This window comes from Martes martes, assembly GCF_963455335.1.
Source record: "Martes martes genome assembly, chromosome: 15".
NCBI classification, from domain to species: domain Eukaryota; kingdom Metazoa; phylum Chordata; class Mammalia; order Carnivora; family Mustelidae; genus Martes; species Martes martes.
In genome coordinates this window covers 24003553-24030985 of record NC_137903.1, presented here as the reverse complement: position 1 = coordinate 24030985, position 27433 = coordinate 24003553, and the positions used below count along the sequence as shown (strand labels likewise).

The 27433-nt window shown below is 36.3% G+C and overlaps 1 protein-coding gene across 4 annotated transcripts in view; it reads right to left on the bottom strand.

Moving 5' to 3' along the window:
* Nucleotides 1-4346: 4346 nt before the first annotated feature.
* The window catches only part of LOC308355511 (complement factor H-like), a 52877-nt gene continuing 29790 nt past the window's right edge, over nt 4347-27433 (bottom strand). Inside the window, exons 4-14 of one of the 4 annotated variants that reach the window (XM_080823777.1) lie at nt 24891-25067; nt 23966-24148; nt 23676-23858; nt 21100-21273; nt 15947-16129; nt 15263-15472; nt 13207-13383; nt 12321-12497; nt 10933-11106; nt 5198-5380; nt 4347-4738 (exon numbers count right to left, since the gene is read on the bottom strand). In XM_080823777.1, coding sequence (XP_080679903.1) covers nt 4542-4738; nt 5198-5380; nt 10933-11106; nt 12321-12497; nt 13207-13383; nt 15263-15472; nt 15947-16129; nt 21100-21273; nt 23676-23858; nt 23966-24148; nt 24891-25067 — 2018 coding nt within the window. In that variant the 3' untranslated portion in view covers nt 4347-4541. Of the gene's footprint in view, nt 4739-5197; nt 5381-7764; nt 8466-10932; nt 11107-12320; nt 12498-13206; nt 13384-15262; nt 15473-15946; nt 16130-21099; nt 21274-23675; nt 23859-23965; nt 24149-24890; nt 25068-27433 lie in introns of those variants that run through there. The other 3 variants (XM_080823778.1, XM_080823779.1, XM_080823780.1) reach the window with 3 other exon arrangements.

Genomic DNA, 27433 nt, shown 5'->3' with positions numbered 1-27433 from the left:
AGGTTAAACAATAACCTTGTTGTTTAACCCTTAAACTTTCCCTGCTCCCCTTCCCCCAGGGGACTTAAAAACAAGTACCAGAAACCAACCCCAGGTAACAAAGCTCAAACACAAGGGTGGGTCAGGCCAGGTGGAGACATCTGATCAGTGCGGGGAGGCATACTTTCTCCCTAGTTACCAAGGGGTATGGGACCTGCCCTTTGGGCACCTTTTGGGTGCCAATTCTACCGAGGTGATAGGCTGCTTCAAATGTCTACTAGGGTAAATTGTAATTCAATTGGTCTCCTAGTATGACTGTGCAGCTTTCTCTGTGTGTTACAGTTTCATTGGCCACCTGTTGCGTGGCCAGGCCCAACCGCATGGCCTTTGCCCTTAAAAGCTAGTCTGTGATGATGAACATTTTTTGTGTGTGTCTGATAGCCATTTGTATATCTTCATTGGAGAAGTGTCTGTTCATGTCTTCTGCCCATTTTTTGACATGATTATCTGTTTTGTGTGTGTTGAGTTTAAGAAGTTCTTTGTAGATCCTGGATATCAACCTTTTGTCTGTACTGTCATTTGTAAATATCCTCTCCCATTCTGTGGGTTTTCCCTTTGTTTTGTTGACTGTTTCCTTTGCTGTGCAGAAGCTTTTGATCTTGATGAAGTCCCAAAAGTTCATTTTTGCTTTTGTTTCCTTTGCCTTTAGACTCATATCTTGAAAGAAGTTGCTGTCGTTGATATTGAAGAGGTTACTACCTATGTTCTCCTCTAGGATTCTGATGGATTCCTGTCTCACATTGAGGTCTTTTATCCACTAGCCATCAGGGAGATTCAAATTAAAACCACATTGAGATACCACCTTACACCAGTTAGAATGGCCAGAATTAGCAAGATAGGAAACAAAGTGTGTTGGAGAGGATGTGGAGAAAGGGGAACCCTCTTACACTGTTGGTGGGAATGCAAGTTGGTGCAGCCACTTTGGAGAACAGTGTGGAGATTCCTTAAGAAATTCAAAATAGAGCTTCCCTATGACCCTGCAATTGCACTACTGGGTATTTACCCCAAAGATACAGATGTAGTGAAAAGAAGGGCCATCTGTACCCCAGTGTTCATAGCAGCAATGGTCACGGTCGCCAAACTGTGGAAAGAGCCAAGATGCCCTTCAACGGATGAATGGATAAGGAAGATGTGGTCCATATACACTATGGAGTATTATGCCTCCATCAGAAAGGATGAATACCCAACTTTTGTAGCAACATGGACGGGACTGGAAGAGATTATGCTGAGTGAAATGAGTCAAGCAGAGAGAGTCAATTATCATATGGTTTCACTTATTTGTGGAGCATAAGAAATAACAAGGAGGACATGGGGAGATGGAGAGGAGAAGGGAGATGAGGGAAATTGGAGGGGGAGATGAACCATGAGAGACTATGGGCTATGAAAAACAATCTGAGGGTTTTGAAGAGGGGGGGTGGGAGGTTGGGGGAGCCAGGTGGTGGGTATTATGGAGGGCACGTATTGCATGGAGCACTGGGTGTGGTGCATAAACAATGAATTCTGTTACACTGAAAAGAAATTAAAAAAAAAAAAAAAAGCTAGTCTGTGAAACAGAGAAAGGTTGTCCTCTGTAAGGGGCAGCCCCGATTGGTCTGTTTGACGGTCAGTTTAATTCTTGATGCTTGGCACAAAATAAAGCTTTGCTTGACCTTCGCTTTATATCAGTATCACTCCTTTAATCACGGACTCATTTTTTGGGGGGCATAACAACTCCTTGAGTTTCTCTCCCTCTCCCTCTGCCCCTACACCCTTTCTCTCTCTGAAATAAATAAAATCTTTTAAAAAATGTAGGTGTTTTTCATACTTTCAAAAATGTTTAGTTTAAAAGAGGAAGAAGCAAAATCTAAAATTGGAAAAAATATATAAGGCAAATAAGTCTAAAACTCTATTAATTTGATAATTTGGTAAATGAACCAATCAGAGGTAAGGATTATTTCAAGTCATTTTTTAAGAGAGTACTTACACTCACAGTCAAACCGCCTGGGACAAAATAAATGCAAAGACATTTTAACCATCATTCAGTAGTTTAACTGCTAATAGTAATGTTTGCACTACTCTTTTAATATTATTTTTTAAATACTAAAATATAAGAATATGTGAATAAAGAGAAAAGACAGAATATGTATTTAAAAGTTTCTTAACCCAGTATTATTTATAACACTGAATTGTAAGATCCAATAGGAGTCAATGAATTATAAATTTCATTTCTATTTTAGATTTCTGACAAGTAAAAAGACATTTACAAACATTCTGACGGTATTGAACTTTCTCATCTAGTACCAATCACACAGTTCTTGTGTTCTGAACACTTTCCCAATAAAAAGAATGAGACCTTTTTGGAAAGCTGTATGATTATAGGTATTGGTCAGGGAAGTATACAGTGAGCCTGGAACATTGTGTTGTTCTAAAAAGAAATGAAACACTCAAAGACCAGTGGGTATAACTAAGCAATCAGCAGCCAGTTTCAAGATGCACTCACTAGCCACATTTGGGATAATTTGAGCTTCAAAGAGTAAGGACTATAACTGTTGGTGACAAATTGAATGAATAAAAATTCATGAATCCATGCTCATAGAACATTAAAAAAAAAGAAAAAATCTTTAAATCCATCACAGTCAGTATTATTAAGTCCTTACTCCAAAAACTGGAAATTAAAGAGCAAAAATAAAGATTTCCAAATCCTTTTTAGGTAAAAGTTTTAAGGAGTTGGCAAATTAACACTCATCTTCACCCAAGAATGACAATTAGTAAGGGCAGAATAAGAACAGAATGTGTCTTAAAAATCACTATTTTGCAGCCAACAATGAAAATGGTTATTATAGGCTATACTGATTACAGGTTAAGTGTCATAAATAGATTCCCCAAGCATTAGGTAAAAGATTTTGGAGAAATAGTATATATACCAATATTAACAACAAAGATAACTTGCCCATTAAAACAATGTCCTTCAAATGTGAGAAAACTGGCTGTCACTTGTTTCAAATTTAGATAAATTTGAGACAGCCAGGTTTCTCATTCTAAGAATGCCACTTGATTTGAAGCAAAATGAAGTAATAAGTTATCACCTTAAAATATTTTTACCTTAACTCTACCATTATTTTCATCTCAAAGTTTTCATGGTTTTGTAGAAGTTAAAATTATTTATGGTCAACTGATCTTAACTAATTATGTTGTTTGAAATCTATGAACATATAAATTATATTCCAGAATCTTGTGGTTGAATGTTTCCAAAACCCTCTATAGCAGCAAAATCATGAAGATGTCATTAGATTTGAAGATCATTAGCAAAGGTGTCCTCATCATTCTTCACATATACTGTCTCACTTTTAATATATCTTTATTTTATTTTATTTTTAAAAGGATTTATTTAGGGGCGCCTGGGTGGCTCAGTGGGTTAAAGCCTCTGCCTTCAGCTCAGGTCATGATCCCAGGGTCCTGGGATCCAGCCCCGTGTCAGGCTCTCTGCTCAGCAGGGAACCTGCTTCCTTCTCTCTCTGCCTGCTTCTCTGGGATCTCCATCTGTCAAATAAATAAATAAAATCTTTAAAGAAAAAAAAGGATTTATTTACATATTTAAGTAATCTCTACATGGGGCTTGAACTCACGACCCTGAGATTGTGAGCACGCTTCATCAGCTAAGCCAGCCAGGCACCCCATTAAAATAACCACCTTTAATGTGGTTCAAAGGTGATACATAGTAAAGATAGAAAACATGGAAAATACAGGTAAACATTAAGAACTTAACCACCAACTCTTACCCTTAACATCTCTAAATTCAACTGTAGTTATTATAAATATTTTATTGTACTTCCTGACAATCTTCATTCTATAAATATTTATGCTGTATTCAAAGCATACTGTGTGTATGTGTGTATTTATACTTGATATCAGATTTTTTGGGTCACTTTTCACGTTATAGGATGTACTCAATTAGATTCTAATGTCTCTTTATGATTTGTTTGAATTTTTATGTGTGCTAGATAGGTATCTTGTAGAAGATCTTGCATTTCATCATTTTTGGTATATTTCTCTACTATACAGATTACTAACATAGGAATGACACAGTTATTCTTCTAGGTGTTTTTGAAGTGAAATTCTTTTAATAATTTTAAAGATGTTGAGAAAAGCATTTTCTCCCATTTCCTCTGAAATGGAGAGTCTCAGGCAGCCCCAGAAGTTATGGAAGAAGCTTGAGAAAGTTAGAGGGAAAGATGGACAGAAGTAGGCATTGGAGTGATTGAATGTAATTTCTTGCCATAAGTATGAGTAGGACACAAAGCATTTTGGTCGACCAAGTTTCAATGAGGTGCTTTTAAGAAGTGATTTATTCATCTCACTGATTATCATCACATCATGCATATAATATTCAATAAAAATTCTGATTTATGAATATAAATGAGTTACACAATACTTGACAAAATAAAGTGAGAATTGGATTGATAATGAAAAATTCTGAGTAAATGTACATATTTTAATTTTAGGACTGCATCTTAATCATTGGTTTATCCACATTCAGGGTATAACAGTTTCCCATTCCAACACGTGGCTCGGAATGTATGCACTGGTGTCTTTCTACGATATCCATGGAGACAGTCAAATTCAATCACATCCCCTGTTGTAGAATATAATTTTGTCTCATAAGACCATCGAAATTTTATATTATGTCTCTTCATGATTTCTGCTGATACTATACAGGTTTCTGAAGAATAAAAAAAAACATAAAACATTGAGTAGTAAACAAATATTTTCCACAGAATTTCAGACTTTCAAGTGGAATCTCCTACACTAGTTCAGGGTTTCATTTTCAAAACCTTTTCCAAAACAATCCATTGAAAATCCATCATGTTGATTTAAATCATTTTAAATGATTAGTGATATAAAATGAGGTAATATGATATAGCTATGAAAATTAAGTGTTACAAAGATTCGTAATGTCAATTTTAATATGAATAAATTCAGAGTCCTTTCATTAAAGGATCTTTTGTTGGTTGAACAATAGTTTTCCCTTCCAACTTTATTTCTTTACACATTGATATTTGGTAGTCAAACATTCAATAAATGGTTGTTGTTAATCCATGAAGATTCTATTAATAACAGCAAAGCAACTTACTCATTATACTGATTTTCCCAGGACACCTGAGAATACTGAAATATTTACCTATGCATTTTGGTGTTGTTGACCACTCTCCATTTCTGCATGTTATGGTCCTGTGTCCCTGAAGAACATAGAAGGCCTGACATGTGTACTCTACTGATGATCCTGGAGCATATGCTGTTAGTGGGAATGAGGTAATGTCTCCATTGTCAATAGGTGGGGGAGGCCCACATTTCCCACTAGGTTCTAAAAAACATATTTATTTGATTTATTGAAAGACCGAAGAAAAACAGGTTAAAATAAAGCGAATAAAAACATAGCACATTATACGATATCAAGACTTCTGATTTCTTCTGACAGAAATGATTCATTGAAGAAATTTTATTTTTTAAAAGATTTTATGTATTGGGGCGCCTGGGTGGCTCAGTGGGTTAAAGCCTTTGCCTTCGGCTCAGGTCATGATCCCAGAATCCTGGGATTGAGCCCCGCATTGGGCTCTCTGCTCAGCAGGGAGCCTGCTTCCTCCTCTCTCTCTGCCTGCTTCTCTGCCTACTTGTGATCTCTGTCTGTCAAAAAAATACATAAAATCTTAAAAAAAAGATTTTATGTATTTATTTATTGAGAGAGAGAGAGAGAGAGCACAAGCCAAGGCAGAGGCAGAGGGAGAAGCAGACTCTCTGCTGGGTAGGGAGCCTGATGCGGGGCTCCATCCCAGGACCTGAGGATCATGACCTGAGTCAAAGGCAGAAGCTTAAACAACTGAGCCACTCACGTACCCCCACTGAAGAAATTTTAATCAGTTAAACTGAGAATCACACTTTTAAGCCTTTCCTTTTATCCCCCATGAAAGCATACATAAAGCATTAGCAAATATGTCTGCTTTACCGTATTCTGGTGTAAAAAAGTATTTTTCCTACTGAATCAATACTGGGCAGATGGATAGCTAATAGGAACAAAGGAACTTTCTTGTTACATACAACATACTGCAGTTTCTATTGGATCTCTAGTCATTGTTTATTGATTGTCATTTTTATTACAAAAGGAACATCAACTTCTTTAATTAAAGTGAAAAAATTACACATTTGTATAATGGGAAAGGGAATTGCTGACTTGCTGTTCTGGACAGGATGAGGTAGAAAACTTTCTGCTTTTTCCTTCTGCTCAGTATCACTAAAAATCCTAAACATATTATGAAGACCAGCAAAAGAGATTGTGAAGGACGCAGAGAAGATGTCGATCTGATCCAAGGCCTTGGTATTCAAGGAATTATACTGCAGTGAGTTGTTTGGGTTTTCATGTTGCCTCCTATGGATCCTGGACTGGGCACTGAAGAAGACTGGAACCCAGAAATGATATCAAGTTCAGGGAAAAAGAAAAGTCCCAAGGATTGTCCGCTGTCTTTAGCCAAGGCTCAGGAAAGGAGTATTCTAGCAAGACAGAAAAATTTCCTTTGCAATACTTGAATTTTGCAATACTCCTGAAGAACACCAGCCTTTTCCACATGTTGATCAGAGATCAACAGTGATCAACAGAAGTCAAGCGAGGAGCCTAGACTTCTTCTTCTTCTTTTTTTTTAATGAAAATAACTATATTTTCAAAAAACATGAGAAGAGCAGCAATGTTTTGCATTTCATTTTAAAAATTTAATTTCTTTTCAGTGTAACAGAATTCATTGTTTATGCACCACACCCAGTGCTCCATGCAATACGTGCCCTCCATAATACCCACCACCTGGCTCCCCCAACCTCCCACCCCCCACCCCCCCTTCAAAACTCTCAGATTGTTTTTCATAGCCCATAGTCTCTCATGGTTCATCTCCCCCTCCAATTTCCCTCATCTCCCTTCTCCTCTCCATCTCCCCATGTCCTCCTTGTTATTTCTTATGCTCCACAAATAAGTGAAACCATATGATAATTGACTCTCTCTGCTTGACTCATTTCACTCAGCATAATCTCTTCCAGTCCCGTCCATGTTGCTACAAAAGTTGGGTATTCATCCTTTCTGATGGAGGCATAATACTCCATAGTGTATATGGACCACATCTTCCTTATCCATTTATCCGTTGAAGGGCATCTTGGCTCTTTCCACAGTTTGGCGACCGTGACCATTGCTGCTATGAACACTGGGGTACAGATGGCCCTTCTTTTCACTACATCTGTATCTTTGGGGTAAATACCCAGTAGTGCAATTGCAGGGTCATAGGGAAGCTCTATTTTGAATTTCTTAAGGAATCTCCACACTGTTCTCCAAAGTGGCTGCACCAACTTGCATTCCCACCAACAGTGTAAGAGGGTTCCCCTTTCTCCACATCCTCTCCAACACACTTTGTTTCCTATCTTGCTAATTCTGGCCATTCTAACTGGTGTAAGGTGGTATCTCAATGTGGTTTTAATTTGAATCTCCCTGATGGCTAGTGATGATGAACATTTTTTCATATGTCTGATAGCCATTTGTATGTCTTCATTGGAGAAGTGTCTGTTCATGTCTTCTGCCCATTTTTTGACATGATTATCTGTTTTGTGTGTGTTGAGTTTGAGAAGTTCTTTATAGATCCTGGATATCAGCCTTTTGTCCGTACTGTCATTTGCAAATATCTTCTCCCATTCTGTGGGTTGTCTCTTTGTTTTGTTGACTGTTTCCTTTGTTGTGCAGAAGTTTTTGATCTTGATGAAGTCCCAAAAGTTCATTTTCACTTTTGTTTCCTTTGCCTTTGGAGCCATATATTGAAAGAAGTTGTTGTGGCTGATATCGAAGAGGTTACTGCCCATGTTCTCCTCTAGGATTCTGATGGATTCCTGTCTCATGTTGAGGTTTTTTATCCATTTTGAGTTAATCTTTGTGTATGATGTAAGAGAATGGTTGAGTTTCATTCTTCTACATATAGCTGTCTGATTTTCCCAGCACCATTTATTGAAGAGACTTTTTTCCACTGTATATTTTTTCCTGCTTTGTCGAAGATTATTTGACCATAGAGTTGAGGGTCCATATATGGGCTCTCTACTCTGTTCCACTGGTCTATGTGTCTGTTTTTATGCCAGTACCATGCTGTCTTGGTGATCACAGCTTTGTAGTAAAGCTTGAAATCAGGTAATGTGAAGCCTCCAGTTTTGTTTTTCTTTTTCAACATTTCCTTAGCAATTCGGGGTCTCTTCTGATTCCATACAAATTTTAGGATTATTTGCTCCATCTCTTTGAAAAATACCAGTGGAATTTTGATCGGAATGAGCCAGGACTTCTATCCACACTCAGGGAACAAGACACCCTCCACTTTCCATGGTGTCAGTGGAGGCCAAGTGGGAAGCCTGGACTTGCATTCTGCAGTAATGGAGGCCTGAGAAATAAGAGATTTCAATAAAATCCAGAGTCTTAAAATGCAACACCTGAAATGTCTAAAATGCAATTGAAAATCATCATAATACCAAGGACCCTGAAAAATCTCAAAAGAGAAAAGATAACCAACAGATCACAACACTGAGATGACACAGATATTGGAATGATTTGATGAAGATTTTTAAAAATCCAGTGGGAATTATAGAACTGAAAAACATAATAGTGGAATTAAAAAAAAAACCCTCATTGGATGTGCTCAATTATGGATTACAGATGAAAGAAGGCTAAATAAACTTGAATATAGAATTTAAATGACTCACTTTGAAAATAGATTGAAAACAAAACCAAAAAACTTCCAAAAATATGGACTGAAAATTTCCTGAATTGGGTACAAGGCATAATCATTCATATTGAAAACGCCATACAGGACAAACCCAAATAAACTCATGCCAACATACACCATAATCAAACTGAGGAAAAGTAAAGAAAAAGAAAAAAATCTCAAAATCAGCTAAATAGAAATTATGCAAACCTATAAAGTAAAAAGGATTGAAATGTCAGTGGGGTTCTCATCTGTGACCATTAAGCCAGAAAGAAGAGACAACATTTTTCAAGTGCTAGAAGATGAGAACTGTCAGCCCTGAATGCTATATCCTGTCATAGTATCCTTTTGGGTTTAAGGGAGAGAAGAAGATATTTGGGGACAAAGGAAAACAGCATCTATCTCCAGCAGATCTGTCTTTAAAGAATTGCTAAAGGAATTATTCAGATATCAGGGAAAAGATAACAGAGCAAGGATTGAGACTTCATGAAGGAAGAAAAAACAATGGACTGAAAAAATAAGGGTAAATATAATATATATATATATATATATATATATATATATATATATGGTGCTCAATATATGTAGAAGAAATACTTCAGACATTTATGCTTGAAATGTGGGGAATATATGGGCACCTGGGAGGCTCAGTCAGTTGGTTAAGGGTCCACTCTTGACTTTAGCTCAGGTCATGATGTCAGGGTTGTGAAATTGAGCCCTGTGTCAGGCTCCAAGCTGGGCGTGGAGTCTGGTGAAGATTTTCTCTCTCCTCCCTCTACCACTCCAATCCCTCTCTCTCTCTCTTTCTCTCTCAATAAGTAAGTAATAAAATAACAAAATAAAATAAAATAAGATAAAGTAAAATAAAAATGTGGGGTGGGTAAATGGACCCTAAGTGGAAGTAAGTTTTCCTCATTTCACTCAAAGTGGTAAAATGTCAAAACCAGGGGGAGGAGTGACAAGCTATATATGTGCATCTTAATACCTTGAGCAACCATGGATAAATCTATACAAAGAGATAGGCTCCAAAACAATAAAGACATATCAAAATGAAATTATTTTAAAATGTTCCAAAAATCTACAGAATTGGCAAAAAAGGAAATGAGAGTGAGAAACAGAGGAAAGAAATGCAAGGCAAATAACAAAAGCACTGAAACAGCCCTTAATCTATCAATAATTACTCCAAGTGTAAATGGTTTAAATTCTTCAGTTAAAAGACTGAGCGTGGCAGAGTGGACACACAAACAAGAGCCGACTATATGACATCTAAAAGAAACTAACTTCAACGTGAAAACATACGCGGGCTCAAAGTAAAAGACTGGAAACTGTATATGCCAGGCAAAATTTGATTTGAAAAGCAAGCAGCTATAATATCTTCTCCTATAATACTCCTATCTCCTTATAATATCTCCTCCTATAATATTTCCAAAACTCTAAATATGGAGTGTGTTATGACCAGGTTCTCAGAGTTTTTCCCTATATATATGAATTCTCTGGTTGAGCTCAGCTAGAAACCTACCTTTTTGTAGTTCACATGATGAAGAAGCCCAAATTCATATCACATTCCATGATCATGGCCCATCTGCTGATTGATTGTGTGTCTCAAAGTGAAATAGCCCCCACCCCCACCCCCACCATATCTTTAGTACATTTATTCCTCAGGAAAATAACAGAGCTTCTTAACACTTAAGATAGAGAATTTTCTGGTCGCCTGGGTGGCTCAGTTGGTTAAACGTCTGACTCTTGATTTCTGCTCTGGTCATACTCTCAGGGTTGTAAGATCGAGTGTTGGGCTCCACGCTCAGTGTGGCATCTGCTAAAGACTCTCTCTCTCACCCTCCCCTCTGCTCTTCCCTTTACTGCTTACACTCATGTGCTCTCTCTCTCTCTAAAAAAAAAAAGACAGACAGAGAGAGAGAATTTTCCATGATTCCAACTGTCCTAATGTGGTCAAATCTTCCATAAAATAAATATATATTATCACTATGCAGTCCACAAAAAGAAAAAAATTAGATTTTAAGCACCACCATTTTATTTGAGATGAAAAAAAGATTCCATAAGAACTATTGTCATTATATTTATTAATACTGACATATTTAGTCCCTAATATATTCTCTAAAACCCAAGGCGAAATAAGATACTTTACCTGCACACTGAGGTGGTTGTGACCAGTTCCTGTTTAAACATATCACTTCTACTTCCCCAAACAGTTCAAAAGGTTTGACGCATTCATAACGTGCAGTCTGACCAGGTAGATACCTAGGCTTCTCATTTAGTATAATAGCATTTTCCACTTTGGGTGGATTCTCACAAGAAATATCTGAATAGAAAGAAAAAATAGCATCTCTGCCGTGATCATTTTGAGTACCAAATCAATGAATAGGATAAGGGAAATTTAAAATCAACAGTTAATCTGTCATGAAAGAGTGCCAATTTAAGAAATTTACATATAAGATTGAAGAAAAGGTGATAAAGCAATATCTTTTAATAAGATTTAAGCTGGTGGGGCACCTGGGTGGCTCAGTGGGTTAAAGTCTCTGTCTTCAGCTCAGGTCATGATCCCAGGGTCCTGGGATCTAGCCCCACATCGCAGGGTGGGGGGGGGGGGTCTCTGCTCAGTGGGGAGCCTGCTTCCTCCTCTCTCTCTGCCTGCCTCTCTGCCTACTTGTGATCTCTCTCTGTCAAATAAATAAATAAATAAAAATCTTTAAAAAAAAAGATTTAAGCTTGTGTGAAAATGAGAGTTTCTCTGGATATTTTCCATTTTTAGTAAAATCAATATTACAAATTATATAAATTCAATATGAACTTATAAACCACAAGAAAATAATAATAAAAAATAATTTGATGTCACATTTTGGCTTGCAATCATCCTGCTTATGAATGTGATTTTAGGCCCTTAGAAAAATAAACACAGTAGGCACTTCCTTAGACAATAAATGAAGAATTAACACACTTTGAAGAATACTAGAGTTGAAGCGAGAAGATGATTAACTGAGGATCCAAACAGGAGATGAGGAAAAAGAGCAGAAAAATAAATGTATAATTTCTAAAAAACACTCTTTGATAATAATAATTTTTTTTTTGCAAATGCTTAAGGACATTTCAATGAGAATTCAAAGTGTAATTCACCAGTGAGATTCGGGTGGGTATAGAAAATAATGGGCCACAGCTATGGTTCCTAAACTGGAGCACACATCGAATCCCTTGGGAATTGTTGAGACACTTACAGGGTTGCAGCCCCAGAGTTTTTGACTCAACAGGTCTGAGTGAGCCAGTGAATTACATCTGCATTTCTAACAATTGTCCAGAAGATGCTGATGGGGCTATTCCAGAGACCATAGTTTGAGAACCACTGGGTTCAGACTAACCACTGAGTACACAGTTTCATTCCTTTATGTTAAAGCATAAACCTTCTTTGACCTGGCCTCAAACCATCATCTACGTCCATTGTTTAAATGACATTAGAGGGAATTGTATCTTATATTACCTAAGACATTTTGATAAATAGATTCTAAAATTTTATTGAAGTACCTTTGCATATTGGCTTTCCTGTCCATTGGCTCTTAATACACTGTATAAAATTGGGTCCATCCAATTGGTAATTATTTGGACACGTATAAGTCACTTTTTCTTCTGACCTATATGAGTCCTTCTTCAGGCCTATGGGTATGGCAATACCAAAGTCAGGTAGGCCAAAACAATCCGTTTCTGAAAGAAAAGAACATGTACTTCTTTGGTAAATCTTTTAAAATACATAATGACCAATAACTAGAATGTAGAATAATAAGTACATGTCAAACCAATGGGCACTGTACACAATTTTTATAAGTTGAAAAATTGTGTTAGAAGTCTTTTGACTTAATTATATTGAATTGCCCTATGTTTATCAAAAGTAAAATATGGGGACGATGATATGGGAAGTCTGAAAAGGTAGATACATGTAATGCTTGATATCACATTTCTTCCACTGAAATTCTTTTTTGCCCATACGAGCCACCTACATTATGTATGTATTTGTATTTTTGGCTTCTGTCAAAATCTGTTTCTTTTAATTATATCAAATATCTTAGAAAAGTATATACTTCTAAGGAGATAACTGATAAACTAACAGTAAATTGAATAAGATGAGCTTGCTGAGCAGGGACCAGCTGTGATCCAGGCACAGAGATGAGGAGTCTGTGGACGTGTATCAGAGGATGTCAAATGTGCACATGAAGTGACGTGAAAGTGAAATAATTTGGGCTCATGCTCTCACACTTTTCTTATTAGTAGGGTTATTACTTCTCTGCCAGACTCCACAACTTTCCAGAGATACCTTGTTAAATTCTAGAATTACTGCTTGGTTTCATATTTGTACCACTTATGCTCTGAATTAAGAATATTGATCAACTTTAGAGTAAAATTAAATACACTGTACTTATGCATTCTGGTGGATGAGACCATTTTCCTCCTAAACACTTTATAGATGCAGATCCATTAGTCCCAAAACCTTCTTCACATTCGTATACTATTTCTTCTCCATACTGGTAAGTGTCTGATTTGCGAGGAGGAATACCATGTGGAACCACATATTCTGGTGGTGCACAAGGAAGCCCTAAAAAAAAAAAAAAAAAAAAGTGAAAGAATGACTCCATATTTCATTAACTCTGAAATTTCATTTTAGGTACTGGTTGCCATATTTGGCAGTCTAATTTGAAAAGAAGTGGTAACACAGGAGCTACGATCATAACACAGAGAAGGTGCACAAATGCTTCCTAAAACCACCACTCTGATGTGTGTCCAGCTGGCAACCTGAGCAAGAGCTTGAAACTAAAAAATTCAGTATATTATCAGCTGTAGCAGCTTCTTTCTAGATATGTCTCCTGAGGCAAGGGAAAGTAAGGCAAAAATAAACTATTGGGACTACATCAAAATAAAAAACTTCTGCACAGTGAAGGAAATAATAAAACTAATAGGTAGCCTACAGAACAGGAAAAGATATTTGCAAATGACATGTCTGATAAAAGGTTAGTATCCAAATATGGAAAGAACTTATAAAACTCAGCGCCCCCAAAATGAATAATCCAATTAAAAATGGACAGAAGTCATGAACAGAAATTCTTCCAAAGAAGAGTACAGATGGCCAACACACATGAAAAGATGCCCAATATCACTCATCATTAGGGAAATACAATCAAAACCACAATGAGATACCACCTCACACTTGTCAGAATGGCTAAAATTAAAAAAAAAACAAAACCATAAGAAACAACAGGTACTGGTAAGTATGTGGAGAGAGAGAAATCCTCTTGCACCTTTGTTGGGAATGCAAATTGGTGCAGTCACTCTGGAGAACAGTATGGAGATTCCTCAAAAAGTTAAAAATAGAGCTACCTTGTGAACCAGCATTTGCACCACTAGGTATTTACCCAAAACAAACAAAAAAACTAATTCAAAGGGATACATGTACCCTGATATTTACAGCAGCCAATATTTACAATATTTACAATAGCCAAGATATGGAAGTAGCCCAAATGTCCATTGGTAGATAAATGGGTAAAGAAAAGGCAGTATGTGTATTACTCAGCCATAAAAAAGAATGAAGTATTGTCAGTTGCAATGACATGGGTGGAGCTAGAGACTATAATGCTATGCAAAATAAATCAGAGAAAGACAAATACCATGTGATTTCACTCATATGTGGAGTTAAAAAAATAAAACAAAACAAATGAGCAAAGGGGAAAAAAGAGAGAGACAAACGTAAAAACAGACTCAATTTTAGAGAACAAACTGATGGTTACAGAGGAGAAGTGTTTGGGGGGATGGGTGAAATAGGTGAAGGGGATTAAGGAGGGCCCTTGTAATGAGCATTAGTTGCTGTATGGAATTGCTTAATTATTATATTGCACACCTGAAACTAATATTACACTGTATGTCAACTCACTGGAATTTAAGAAAAACTTAAAAAAAAGTCAATATATTTAAGAGAGAGTCTATCAGTGCTTCTTAAACCAATATAGTGAATAACAAAAATAAGGCATTAGGAATTAATCATCTTAAGATTAGTACCATATATTGTAAAGAAATCAAGAAGGAAATGATAAGAAAAACAACACAATGCTGATGGCAAAGCAAAGCAAAAGTTATATACAACTTATATAAATAGGTAGGAATATGAATAGGCATACCTATATGAATAGGTAGGTTTAACTGCACTACACACCTAGTTTTAATTAAACAATTGCCATCATTGAAAGTGATTCTGTAGCAAATCAATAAAATTAACAAAAATGGGATAGATTTGATTATGCAAAAATTGGTAAAGTACATGATTATATATATAAATGATTTTAGATATTAAGAAACCTAAAGGACTCTTTCTTTTTCTTTCTTTCTCTCTTTCTAGGACTCTTTCTCATGACTTTGATGACACTTATATTAATGGATCGTACTGAAAATTGAAACTAGAATTTCAGTTTGTATACTGTCCTCACCTATACACCGGGGTAGAGAACTCCATTTTCCTATCTCGCATGTTATCTCCTCTTTTTCAGATATCCTGAAACCATCCTCACAAGTGTAACTTAGTTTGCTGCCATGTGGGTAAAGCTTGGGTTTCAATGTTTCTTTTATTTCTTTGGAAAATTCAGACGATTTAATGGTTCCATGTTCTATACGAGGTGGTTGAGGACACCCGAGTTTTTCTGTATGAAGAACAGAGATCAAAGGGTCAAGTATAGATACAATGTATAAATTGAAAAGTGCAATAAAATACCATTTGGGATTTTAAAATAAGGATAACTTGGACAAATTAGATACCAAAACACTGAAAAACATTTGAAACTTGTAAGCATATGTATCTCCATAAAATCTGTGCTATTATCTCCTTGTTTGCTATGCCCCTTGCATTCTTGTCCTGTTCATTATGAGGAGTAAAATAGGTGTAAACAGAAATTTTCTATGGTATTTGCACAATAACCCAAAGCTGTTGTCTGTTCATTTCACAGCAGAAGTGAAAGAATACTGATTGATTTGTATACTTAGTTTGTAATTTACTGCTTCGAGGTAAAGTGAAACAGATCTAGAGAAAGGTCTTCATCTTGTTCCTTTACACAAAGCACAGAGGAGCGTTAAACTCATTTGAAAGCATGTTATAAAGCAAGTTATGGGCTACTGACCAACACAGAGTGGTATTGACTGCCATCTTCCATCTTGGCACACAATTTCTTCTGCACCCTGAATTATGTAATTTTCTTGACAGACAACAGATACTTTTTCTCCATCCCGATAATTCACCGTCGTTGCCATATTTTGAGCATTGGGAATCTGAGGTGGAGGGGGACACGACTGCGTTCTAACTTCTAAAAATATTAAAATTAGATTTCTTGATTAAAAATCACAAGTTAAACATATTACAAAGATAATTAAAACAGGAAACTCAATAATAATGTACCATTAATGATCAAATGATGACATTATGATCTATATTTAAACATGTTATGCTCATCAGCTTGTAGAGCACTTTAATATATCACATGTGGTTTATAGTCTCACTGTCTTGTAGTAATTGTGTTTTATTCTTTCTGTGATAAATCTTGCATAATTTATGTAAAACTTATTTTAATGATTTCTAACCATTTGGAGGTTCTAACTGAATTGACCACTCAGTAATAGGCACTAAATAAATACTGATATTGGGATCCTGTTTACAGATATCCATAATCAAATGTATTGTGATTGGATTAAAACCTTCACAAGATGTGGAATGGAAGCTAATTAGTCAGAGGAAGAATTACATATAGTTAATGATCAATTATCAATTGATACAAATGGAAACAAATGATAATTATCAGTTACAGATTCTTGGCTAAGATAAGAATTAGATATAGTCCTCAATGATTTATAGTGTTTTTGTTTTTGTTTCTTGAGATTTTATGTATTTATTTGACAGAGAGAGACACAGAGAGAGGGAGGGAACAGAAGCAGGGGGAGCGGGAGAGGGAGAAGCAGGCATCGTGCTGAGCAGGGAGCCCAACGTGGGGCCTGGATCCCAGGACCTGGGATCATGACCTGAGCCCGAAGGCAGACGCTAAACAACTAATCCACCCAATTGCCCTTATAATGTATTTTTAAAGTTACAAAACTCTCTGGAGGTACTGTTTCCTAGCTTGCTTACGCTGTTGAGAGATAGAAAGGTTAATGAAATGCACCCTCTTGAACAGATCAGACAGGCTGGCTTCAGTTGCATGGCCAGCAAGGGACACACGATTTCTCTGTAAACTCGTATTTGAGCTCCGAAAGAACTGAGATACCACACATGTATGGTGGCAGCTCTTAATCAGAAGACAAAGCATGTTTGTTCAAAACTGAGGGAAGACTCTGGATGGCTCTACCTGGAGGCTTTTGGACCTCTTTATAATTCCTTGATTTTGCTTTCTTCTGTAGTGCATTTATTTCATTAAAGGCCTTATGTGAGTGTACACGGGGAAGTCTTTTTTTTTTTTGAAGATTTTATTTATTTATTTGACAGACAGAGATCACAAATAGGTAGAGAGGCAGGTAGAGAGAGAGGAGGAAGCTGACTCCGTGCTGAGCAGAGAGTCCAACATGGGACTCGATCCCAGGACCCTGAGATCATGACCTGAGCTGAAGGCAGAGGCTTTAACCCACTGAGCCACCCAGGCACCCTAACTGGGGAGTCTGGTAAGTCCCTTCAGTTACCCAAGATTTTGTAGTCAATGCAGAGAAATATTTGACTGAATACACTCCATTCATGCTTACTAATATTTTCTATTTCTATCTTATATTTTCTCTTTCTCATATTTTCTATTTCTAAGTGTAGATGTATTTTATATTTAACCAGAAACTTTTTTCTTATTTGTTCTAAATATCTTGGCATATTTTTTCAATGCAGTATCAAGGACTGAGTTTCTTCTCTATCTGATGTTTAACCATTTCTGTCCTAATAATCTTTTTTTTTTAAGATTTTTTTTTTAATTTATTTATTTGACAGACAGAGATTACAAGTAGGCAGAGAGGCAGACAGAGAGAGAGAGAGAGGAGGAAGCAGGCTCCCTGCTGAGCAGAAAGCCCGATGCGGGGCTCGATCCCAGGACCCCGGGATCTGACCTGAGCCAAAGGCAGAGGCTTTAACCCACTGAGCCTCCCAGGCGCCCCTCTGTCCTAATAATCTTAATTTGTACTTCTTCTGATACATTTGCCAGAGTTTGGTCTAGCAACTAAATTTCCCTAAAGGCAAAATTACTATTCTGCAAATCATCTGTTTATGCTTTTCAAAAAAAGCTTCTCTATATTTTTGTATTTTAATTAATTATTTATATTTTCTTTTATTTCCAGTTTTTAAAATTATTCTTTTCTTTCTTTCTTTCTTTTTTTTTTTTTTGCAGTACTTTGTACAGCAATCAAGTATTAAAGGAGAATGAATCTATTTAGGAAAAAATAAATATTTGGAAATTAAGCAAAAAAATTGTAAATAACTGACAGATTAAAGAATTCACAAGGAATATTAGAAACCATTTTAGATAGAATTAAATGAAAATGAAATGTCCATAAAATTTTTGAGACTGCTACAGCAGTACTTGGAGGGAAAAATGGAGTTTCTCTTTAAAAAGTACGATGGTTTAAATCCATGTTTCAATTTTCTACCTTAAAAAATGAAATATAAAATTAAAATCAACATAATTAGAATGAAAAAAAAAAAACCAGTTAGGTCCACAGAAGAGAGAAAATTGAGAAAGACAAATAGAAAAAAGAAAACAGAAAAGACAGTGAATGTTAATAAGACTAAAAAAATAGATGAGAGCGTAAATGAAGAAAATCAAGTGTTAAAATTGGTTATTTGGAAATATTAATAAAACTGAAGAAAAAAAAAACCCAGGAAGAATAATCAAGTATAAGAGAGAAACAAATATCAATGTCAAGAATGAAAGAAGTGATACCAACAAATAAACTATATAATTAAAAGGAAAATAGAATATTAAGTGACTATTAAAACAATTGTATACCAATCAACTTCATATATTAGATAAAAGAGAGATATTTCTTCAAAAATACAACTTCCTTGCATTGACAAAAGACAATAAGAAAATCTGAATATTTCACTACTTATTAAACAAATTGAATTCTTCATCAAGAAAAACTTCCAAAAAAAGCAAATTATATATCAGCTGACTTTGTGGGTTAAGTCTATCAAACATTTAAGGTAAACATAATAAAATAATAATATGTGTAATAATAATATTACATAAGTACTTTCAGAAAACAGAGAAGCAGAAAGCAGTCCTCATTTTGTTTTATGAAGCCACAATAATCCTAATAACAAAACGTGGGAGATGCATTTTAAGAAAAAGTAACTATAGATTTATATTCCCCATGAATATAGATGCAAAATTCCTTAAAGATATATCAGCAAATTGAGTTCATGAAAATATAGAAAGAATAACATGTCACCATCTAGTAGAGTTAACTCTAGGGAAGAGAGATTTGTTCAACATCCTAAGATTCATGTCTATACCTCACTGTATTAACAGAATTAAGGAAATCATATTATCATATCAAGAGATACATAAGCAGCATTTAAAAACATTCAACATTGGTGATCATAAAATTTCTCAGTTAAGTGAGAATAGAAGGCAATGTCCTTAAACTGATAAGGGCATTTATGGAAATCCTAAGCTGATATTATACTTGTGGTAAAAAGTTGAATACCCTCTCCCAGTGATCAGGAATGGGACAAAGAGGTATGTTCTCATTGCTTTGTTTCAACACTTTACCAGAGATCCTAGTCGGTAAATAAAAATGAACCAGTAAAAATAAAATCTTGTATTTTCAGTGATATAATTGCCTACAGAAATTGCAACAGATCTACAAAATAGTACCTAAAATGAATAATGTAACTGATATAGTGTCAGAGTATAAAACCAATGAGCACAATTCAAGTGGGAGGACCAATGCATAGGAAGAAACTGACCTCACCTCCTCCCAGCGACACACAGATGTATATGGAATAATTTCCTCTGAAAACTAGCTGAATAGCTACTTCATAACAAACAGTGAAAGGGCCACTTTCAGATGGGTATGAGAGTCAAGACCCAGTAGGGACAGAAACCCCACCCCTGGCAGGGCCACACACAGTCAGGTGTTCTACACAAGTTTCTCTCTGAGCAGAGAGAGGTTCGTGTCCCACAAACTCTGGGACTTGCAAAAGCAAGATGAGCCCCCAAAACACCTGGCTTTGAAAACCAAAGGGTCTCACATCTGGGAGACCCAAAGGGCTGCAGAGAACAGAGATTTTTTTTTTTTTTAAAGATTTTACTTATTTATTTGACAGAGCGAGCACAAGCGCACACAAGCAAGGGGAGCGACAGGCAGAGGGAGAGGGAGAAGCAGACTTCCTGTTCAGCAGAAAGCCTGATGTGGGGCTCGATCCCCCCACCTTGAGATCATGACCGCATTGGAAGGCAGTCACTTAACCCACTGAGCCACCCAGGCACTGCCAGAGTCACGAACCTCAGGGGACCCACGTGAAAGGAGAAGTTGGAGAAACACCTAGACATATGAGAAGGAGATTCATTTGGCAATCTTAAAGCATCTACCTGAAGGGCAGGGGTCTGTTGGGACTCTTTCCCCCATGGAGATGCTGACACTTTCCACCTTGGTAACACCCGCGGGTGCACTCCAGCCCGGCTCTCCTGGGGCCCCAGTCCTGCCTCCTCCCGCTGCCTCGCTAAAGCCGGCAAGCATGCTCAGCCCACAGAGGGGACGCTCCTTGATCTCCTGGCTCTCCTGGCCAGAGGGGCTTGCTTTCTGGGTACCACAGGACTGTGACACTGGGGAGGTCATTCGTGGCAGGCTACCACCTCCAGGGCACTCCACAGACATTGGACAGAAACACACCCCCAGGCTTGCTGTGACAAAGGCCTATTTACATGTCCTGGAACGTTAGCTCCAGGGACAGACTTCAGATTTGCGGCACATCTGGAGGCTTCTCTGGGAACAGGAACTTGAAGGGGAGGTGGGGAATGCCAACTTTGTGCTCTCTTCAGCCTCAAAGAAAACCCAAACGCTAATTCTTACAGCTACCTGATGGGATGTTAATTTAAGGCCACCACGATTCTGGGTTTTGTTTTATAGCAGACTAAAGCACTGATGCAATTAATATTTAGGAATAGTGTTTGGGCTAGTTTCTAAATTTCCTTCCAGCTGAAAAATTATGTGCAGTGATACTAAGCAAAAGATTTTAAAAGATGCAAAAATACTAAAATTACAAGTTAGGAAGAAATAGAGTACGTTTTTGAAAACAAGAGCTTACCTGTGCAGCTTAGTTCGGGGTTCCATCGCCCATTTATGCATGTTGAATGTTTGGGCTTTATTGCTCCTCTGCATTTATAACTTATTTTCTGGTTATGATCATATATAGTCTTACCTAATGGTTGGGCCTCTTTTCTAGTCAAGCCGTATTTACATTTTTCAAGTTCATCAGTTGCTATAAAATGAAAATATTCCCTTGAAAAGACTAATAAGAATCAAAGCAACTACCACAAAAAAATAACTTGGAGTCAATGGTATAATGAAATTAGCATCTGAGCCCATAAATCCCACCAACCAATCTACTCCTGACCATATGGCATGAGATGGGCTCTTATGTATGAACGTAAGTCTTATGTCCAGTCCTGGAGATTTCTGGGAAAATGTCCATCATAAATACCTTCTGCACTTTGGGGATTAGAAAAGTATAAGAGGCTCACTTTTTAGGATGATCTACATACTGAACAGTCATCACCTTGACTACATTTGGTCCCACATTTATCTATGGAAGTAGAATATACGAAATTGCTAGCTTAAATATATTTTTTCAATAAGGGAAATGTAGTACAATAAGAAAAGTACAGCTAAGATGTCTCTTACAGAATGTGAATATTTAAGTAGATCTTCTGCATGATTGCTAAAAAATAGGAATAGATTTTTGGAATAAGATACTGAGTGCTTAAAGCCACAACCTGTTTCCTGTTTATACTCTTACAATCTTTGAAGAGCTATTTTATATACCAGATTACCCTATAATTCAATATTATAATGCTATAATAGTACATTTTTACTGACTTTGAGTTAAATATACCAACTTTTAATATAAATGCATATTTCCAAGATTCAATGCAGATTGAAGTACGTTTTGGATTTGATAAAATATGAGTTGATGTAGGTCTTTGTTAAAGGTTAGCCAAAGAAGTAATGATTTGTAATAAAAAATAAAACAAAGGAGACTAATTCAAAACACACTAGAGGTTGAGAATTAGTCCTGTTTTAAAGGCTTGTCCACAATGTTGAGGGAGACAAAACAAGGTGTTCAGGTGATGGTAACTGAGGGACAAGAGGAGTGGTGGTAGTTGTTGTCATTGTCGTTTCTTCATTAGGAGAAAATAAACATTTGGAGAAGAGTGAACAGCTAGACTAGCTGGAGGTACGATATTAATACTGAACGAAGAAAACTGGAGTAAGGTCTATGATAGGTGTAAGGGGATTATGTTAAGCTGAATATAGGTAGAAGATTAACCTTTGGAAGGAAAACTCTGAGATCAGAAAAGAAGAATAATTTGAAGCAGATATTTTAGAATAAGAATGAAAAGTTGAGTGTTTTCATGCCTGTTATAACTTTGGGTTTTTCCCTGATGTGAAATAAGGGGTGACCATTGTGGAGATAGAAGAAGACAAAGATGAGGTTTGGTCTTAAAGGACTGACAATACTTCCAATGGGAATGTGTTTAGCAAAAACATAAGGATTAATAAACAACAAAGCTTATGATTCATTCAACAAACTCCTGTTTAATGTGTGCTGTATGTCTGCCAGTCTTTGGGTATTGGGAATACATCACGAACAAGAGAGGAGTAAATGCTTGCTCTCATGGACGGGGTGCCTAAGCCTTGCCTTCTCCTTGGAACAATTAATGCCTAGAAATCTGACGAATAAGTAAGACGGGACACCCAGGGCTCTCTTTGAATGTAGGACTTAGGAAAACTCTAGGAAAGAACTCGTTCCAAGAGAAAAATGAAAAGGGTCCCCAATATTTTCCATGTTAGTCATAAAAGACTTGTTCATCCAAAGGTCAGGATGATTTACATACATCAACCTGAGTGAAGTCATCCATCAGATTTGTTTCCTGGCCTAACCCTGACTGCCTCTTTCGACGGAGTTCTCCTACTGATTGAGAGGGTCTGCAGCCCACCCACCCTCAGCACATTAACTTGTTGCATTTGAGACAGACTGGGAAATTGTTAGGGACTTGGAGAGAGGCAAGATTCCTATAGCAATGTAGCAAGTGTGTATTAACTTCCTTTTCCAGGGCCTGAAATTGAGTTCCATCTGAAAACAAAAGTGGTATTTATGTAAATATAGTTCTATTTTCCTGGCAATTAGTACTCCTATTTAAATCATATGAATAACCATAAGTAAAATTTAGCTTCATACTTATAAACAGTGTTAATATCAGGGACAGAAATACTGATAAAATTCTATTGCTAATTTGTAGACATATAATGAGCTATAAGCAATGTCTGCTTTCATTATAATTTAAGAACTGACTTTTTAAAAATAAGATTTTATTTACTTATTTGAGAGAGAGAGAGAGAGCATGAGTAGGAGGGTCAGAGGGAGAGGGAGAAGCAGACTCCCTGCTGAGCAGGGAGCCTGATGTGGGGGTCCAATCCCACGATCCTGAGATCATGAGGTGAGCAGAAGGCAGATGCTTACCTGACTGAGCCACTCAGGTACCCCTACTGACTGGTTATTTTCAAGAATATACCTAAATTTCAAAAATATGTTCGCAAATACAGCTTTTACAATAAAATATTAAATTTCATTGACTGTCAATTTGAGAAGAGTCTTCTCACCGATGCACTGAGGAAGTGGGGTCCACATTCCATTAATACATGTAATTGACTTGTGTCCAATCATTGTAAAGTCTTCCATGCAATTGAACTCTACTGATTCTCCATGGTGATAGGGAGGGGCAGAAGACTCAACAACAGAGCTGTAATGAAGTTCAGGTATCTCTCTACATGTACTCTTCACCTCTGAAAATTTCACAAAAGTATGTTTCCTTACAAAATGCAGTTTATGTGTTTATATGAATACAGAGAGTGTTGATTTTTGTTTAAATATGAATTTTTTTATACATTACCAATACAGATTGGCAAGTCTGTCCATTGTCCGTCAACACACTGAATCTTATTAAAACCCTTCATCAGAAATCTAGTATTGCAAACATATTCCACCAAATCATTGTGTTCATAGATTTCTTTTTGTGTTTCTTTAACTTTCCCATTGAGGAGTTGAGGAGGTGGAGCACACTGTTTTGTTTGCTCTAGAAGAGAAATACTGTGTAAATAATGGTTAAATGATCTATTCTACAACTTAAAAATCCATAAAATAGAGAGTTTTAAAAATTAATTTATGTAATTTACAATATAATTTATTATAGCATTCTTAAACAACAGTGTTACACCAGAAACATGTTTCCCAGTTCTATTACTTACACTGAACGAGGGTATTGGAAGTATATTTAAGCCCAGAAAATATGTTTAATAATCTAGATATTCTAAAGATGTATGCAAACCAATTAATAAATGTGGTTGTATAAATTACAGCAATATTCATATTCCATGGAAACATTTTATCAAAAGTGTTTGAGAAAATGCCATGATTTGAGGCATTTGATCAAGATGTTTTAACTTTGATTAAAGCATACATGTGATTGAATTGAAAATAAGTTGCTTGAATATCGTTTAGACACAATGAAACTTGAGGAAAGGTCCATGCTATACAAAGTGTCCAATATTATTGGTGGAACTGTAGACAAGAGGAAAAATAAAAGGAATGTGAGACATCCTATATGTATCTATGCATACTTCCACTACATATTTCAAGAAACAATTGGAGATTAGTTGCTTAAATAAGGAAGTCTGAGGGATCTACCCACCCAGTACATGTCCTGGCTTAATGCACTAGATTATAGACACACTCAAAGCCAACAGAAAATTAAGAGGTAAAAGGGCTGATATCCTAATCCTAATTCTTGTTTTAGCGGTTGTAAGATAGATATTCACCTTTACATGTTGGAAGATTAGGGGACCATCCAAAGTCATAACATTGAACTGAGTCTGGTCCAACTCTTTTAAGTCTTGATCTGCAGGAGAATTTCAACACGTCTCCAACTCTATATTTGTCATTTCTGGGGTCAGCAATTAAGCTTTTGTCTACTTCTGGAATCTTGCATTCAATTTCTATAAAGAAAAGGTCAAATAATTTGGTGAGAATATTTAATCAATCATCACCAAAGTAAATTTTATGTATCTTATAAAAATGAGGGGGGCTCCTTGGTGGCTCAGTGGGTTAAGCCTCTGCCTTCGGCTCAGGTCATGATCTCAGGGTCCTGGGATCAAGCCCCACATTGGGCTCTGTTCAGCAGGGAGCCCACTTCCCCCTCTCTCTCTGCCTGCCTCTCTGCCTACTTGTGATCTCCGTCTGTCAAATAAATAAATAAAATCTTTAAAAAAATGAGGATCTGAATACTGCATATGCAGAGGGGCATCAGATAAATCCTCCTCCTTGAAAAATATTCCATATTAGATGTTACACACCTTCTAAATACATAGAGGACTCAGAAATATTAAGGCATTGAATAGCGATATATGTATCCTGAAAATTTGTTTGTAACATCAACTTGCTTGTATTGGATCTGATTTTATAGCTGCCATTTATTTATAAAATATGTAGTATTGTTTTGTACTGTCAAAACATAAAAGTATTCTTTTGCATTAAAAAAGTGATGCTATAATTTTAAAATTGCACTCAAATAATAGTTGGTGTTTTTGTTTAATGTAAATGTAATTGGAGAACCAGAACACACATAAGGTATTTCTAATTTGGTTTAAAGACACTATTAAATTTGCTTAATTTGTATTATATCATGTTAATTATATTAGTAAAGAAATAAAACTGAACCATAAACTGAAACATGAAACAAAATAAAGAAACATGTTCAAGGCCACATAATTAGCCATATTCTAGGTGTCCTGAATATTATATAACATACAACTATCTATTCTTATTGGACTATAATTTATATAATCTATTAATAAACTGTTGATTATGCTGATTCAGTTTAAGAATATGAAAATTATCCCTTTAAATTTATCAAGTTGTGACATTTGTGACATTTATGACATTCCTAAATATTATAAAAAAACGCATTTTTCCAATTTGGAACCTTCCTATCTTGCTACTTAATTTGCAAAATTAAAAACTGGAATTTAAATATTAGAGTCATACTAAAATGAAAAACAATCCTTTGACATATTAAAGCATTTGTAATTATTAAAACATTTTGCAGATGAGGAAGAGTGAACAAGGCGCCAAACAAGCTTGGTTGTTGCCTTAGGATACATGTTTAGTCAATGATGGAATTGGAATTTAGTGAATGAGGGAATTGGAATTTAGTCAATGAAGGAATTGGAATTGACCAGGCTGACTCCACAGGATTCACTTATACTTCCTTATCCTTTAATCACTTCCTTCTGTCCACATCTATGAGAACAGCCATTCCAAAATGTTTTCTTCTCCCTGTTCTCTGGGTCCTCCTTTTTTCTAGCTCCTTTGCCACCTACTTCTCTTCTGCCTGACACCTAAACGTTGGAATGCTTCAGGGCTCAGTCTTGAGCTCCCTTCCCTTTTTATTCTGTGTTCTTTTCCAGGTTGCTATCATCATTTAGTGGGTGACAATTCCAAATATGTATCTCTTAGTTAGACCCATATATTCAGCTCTGTAGTTTCCATATCCAATTTTGACTGTCCATAGGCAGCTCAACCATGACGTGCTCAAGTCAAAAGCTGTGATGTTCGTCCCAAAGTGCTCTTTCTTCTGTCAGCACCACCTCACAGAAAGGCATTGCTATTTACCCACTTGCTTATGAAAAAAAATTAAAGCAAGCATGTGAATCCCTTGACCATTACTCTGTCCTGCATCCAATATTTAGTAAACATCAGCTGTGTTTTACCAAGAAAGTAGATCTTGAATGTGTTCTGCTTTGCATCTCGTCAGCCATCACCTTATCCCAATCCCCACACTGACTCATCCTGCATAAACTCATGGATCTTCTCTTCCCCACCACAAGTACAATCTATAGAAAAAAAAAAACCTTAAAAAAATCTAAATACATTTATATTCTTTCTTTCCTTAAGACTTCTTTAAGGCTTTTTATCAATTAAAAAAATTAATCTAAAGGCTGACATGCCTTGAAAATAACCTGAATAATCCTTTTTTGCTTCCTATCCAGCCTCAGTTCATAAAACTCTCCCAAATCTTGAGTAGAATCTGCTCACCCTGATATTTCCCAAATATTGTTTCATTGTCAAGGTTTTGCACAAACTGTTCCTTTGGCTTGGAACACTCTAAATCCACTCAAGTTCCCACAGATTCAAGTCCTACTTGTACTCCTAGAAAATAGTGGATTCGCAAACACAAAGAGAGTCATGTAATAATTGTCCATGGAACTTGTCAAAGTCAGAAAAGAAAGAGCTTTGGGACCTGAAGAAATTAACACTCGAGGTAGAAGGTGTAAAAGCTGAAACTCAAGAGCAAAATAGCTGA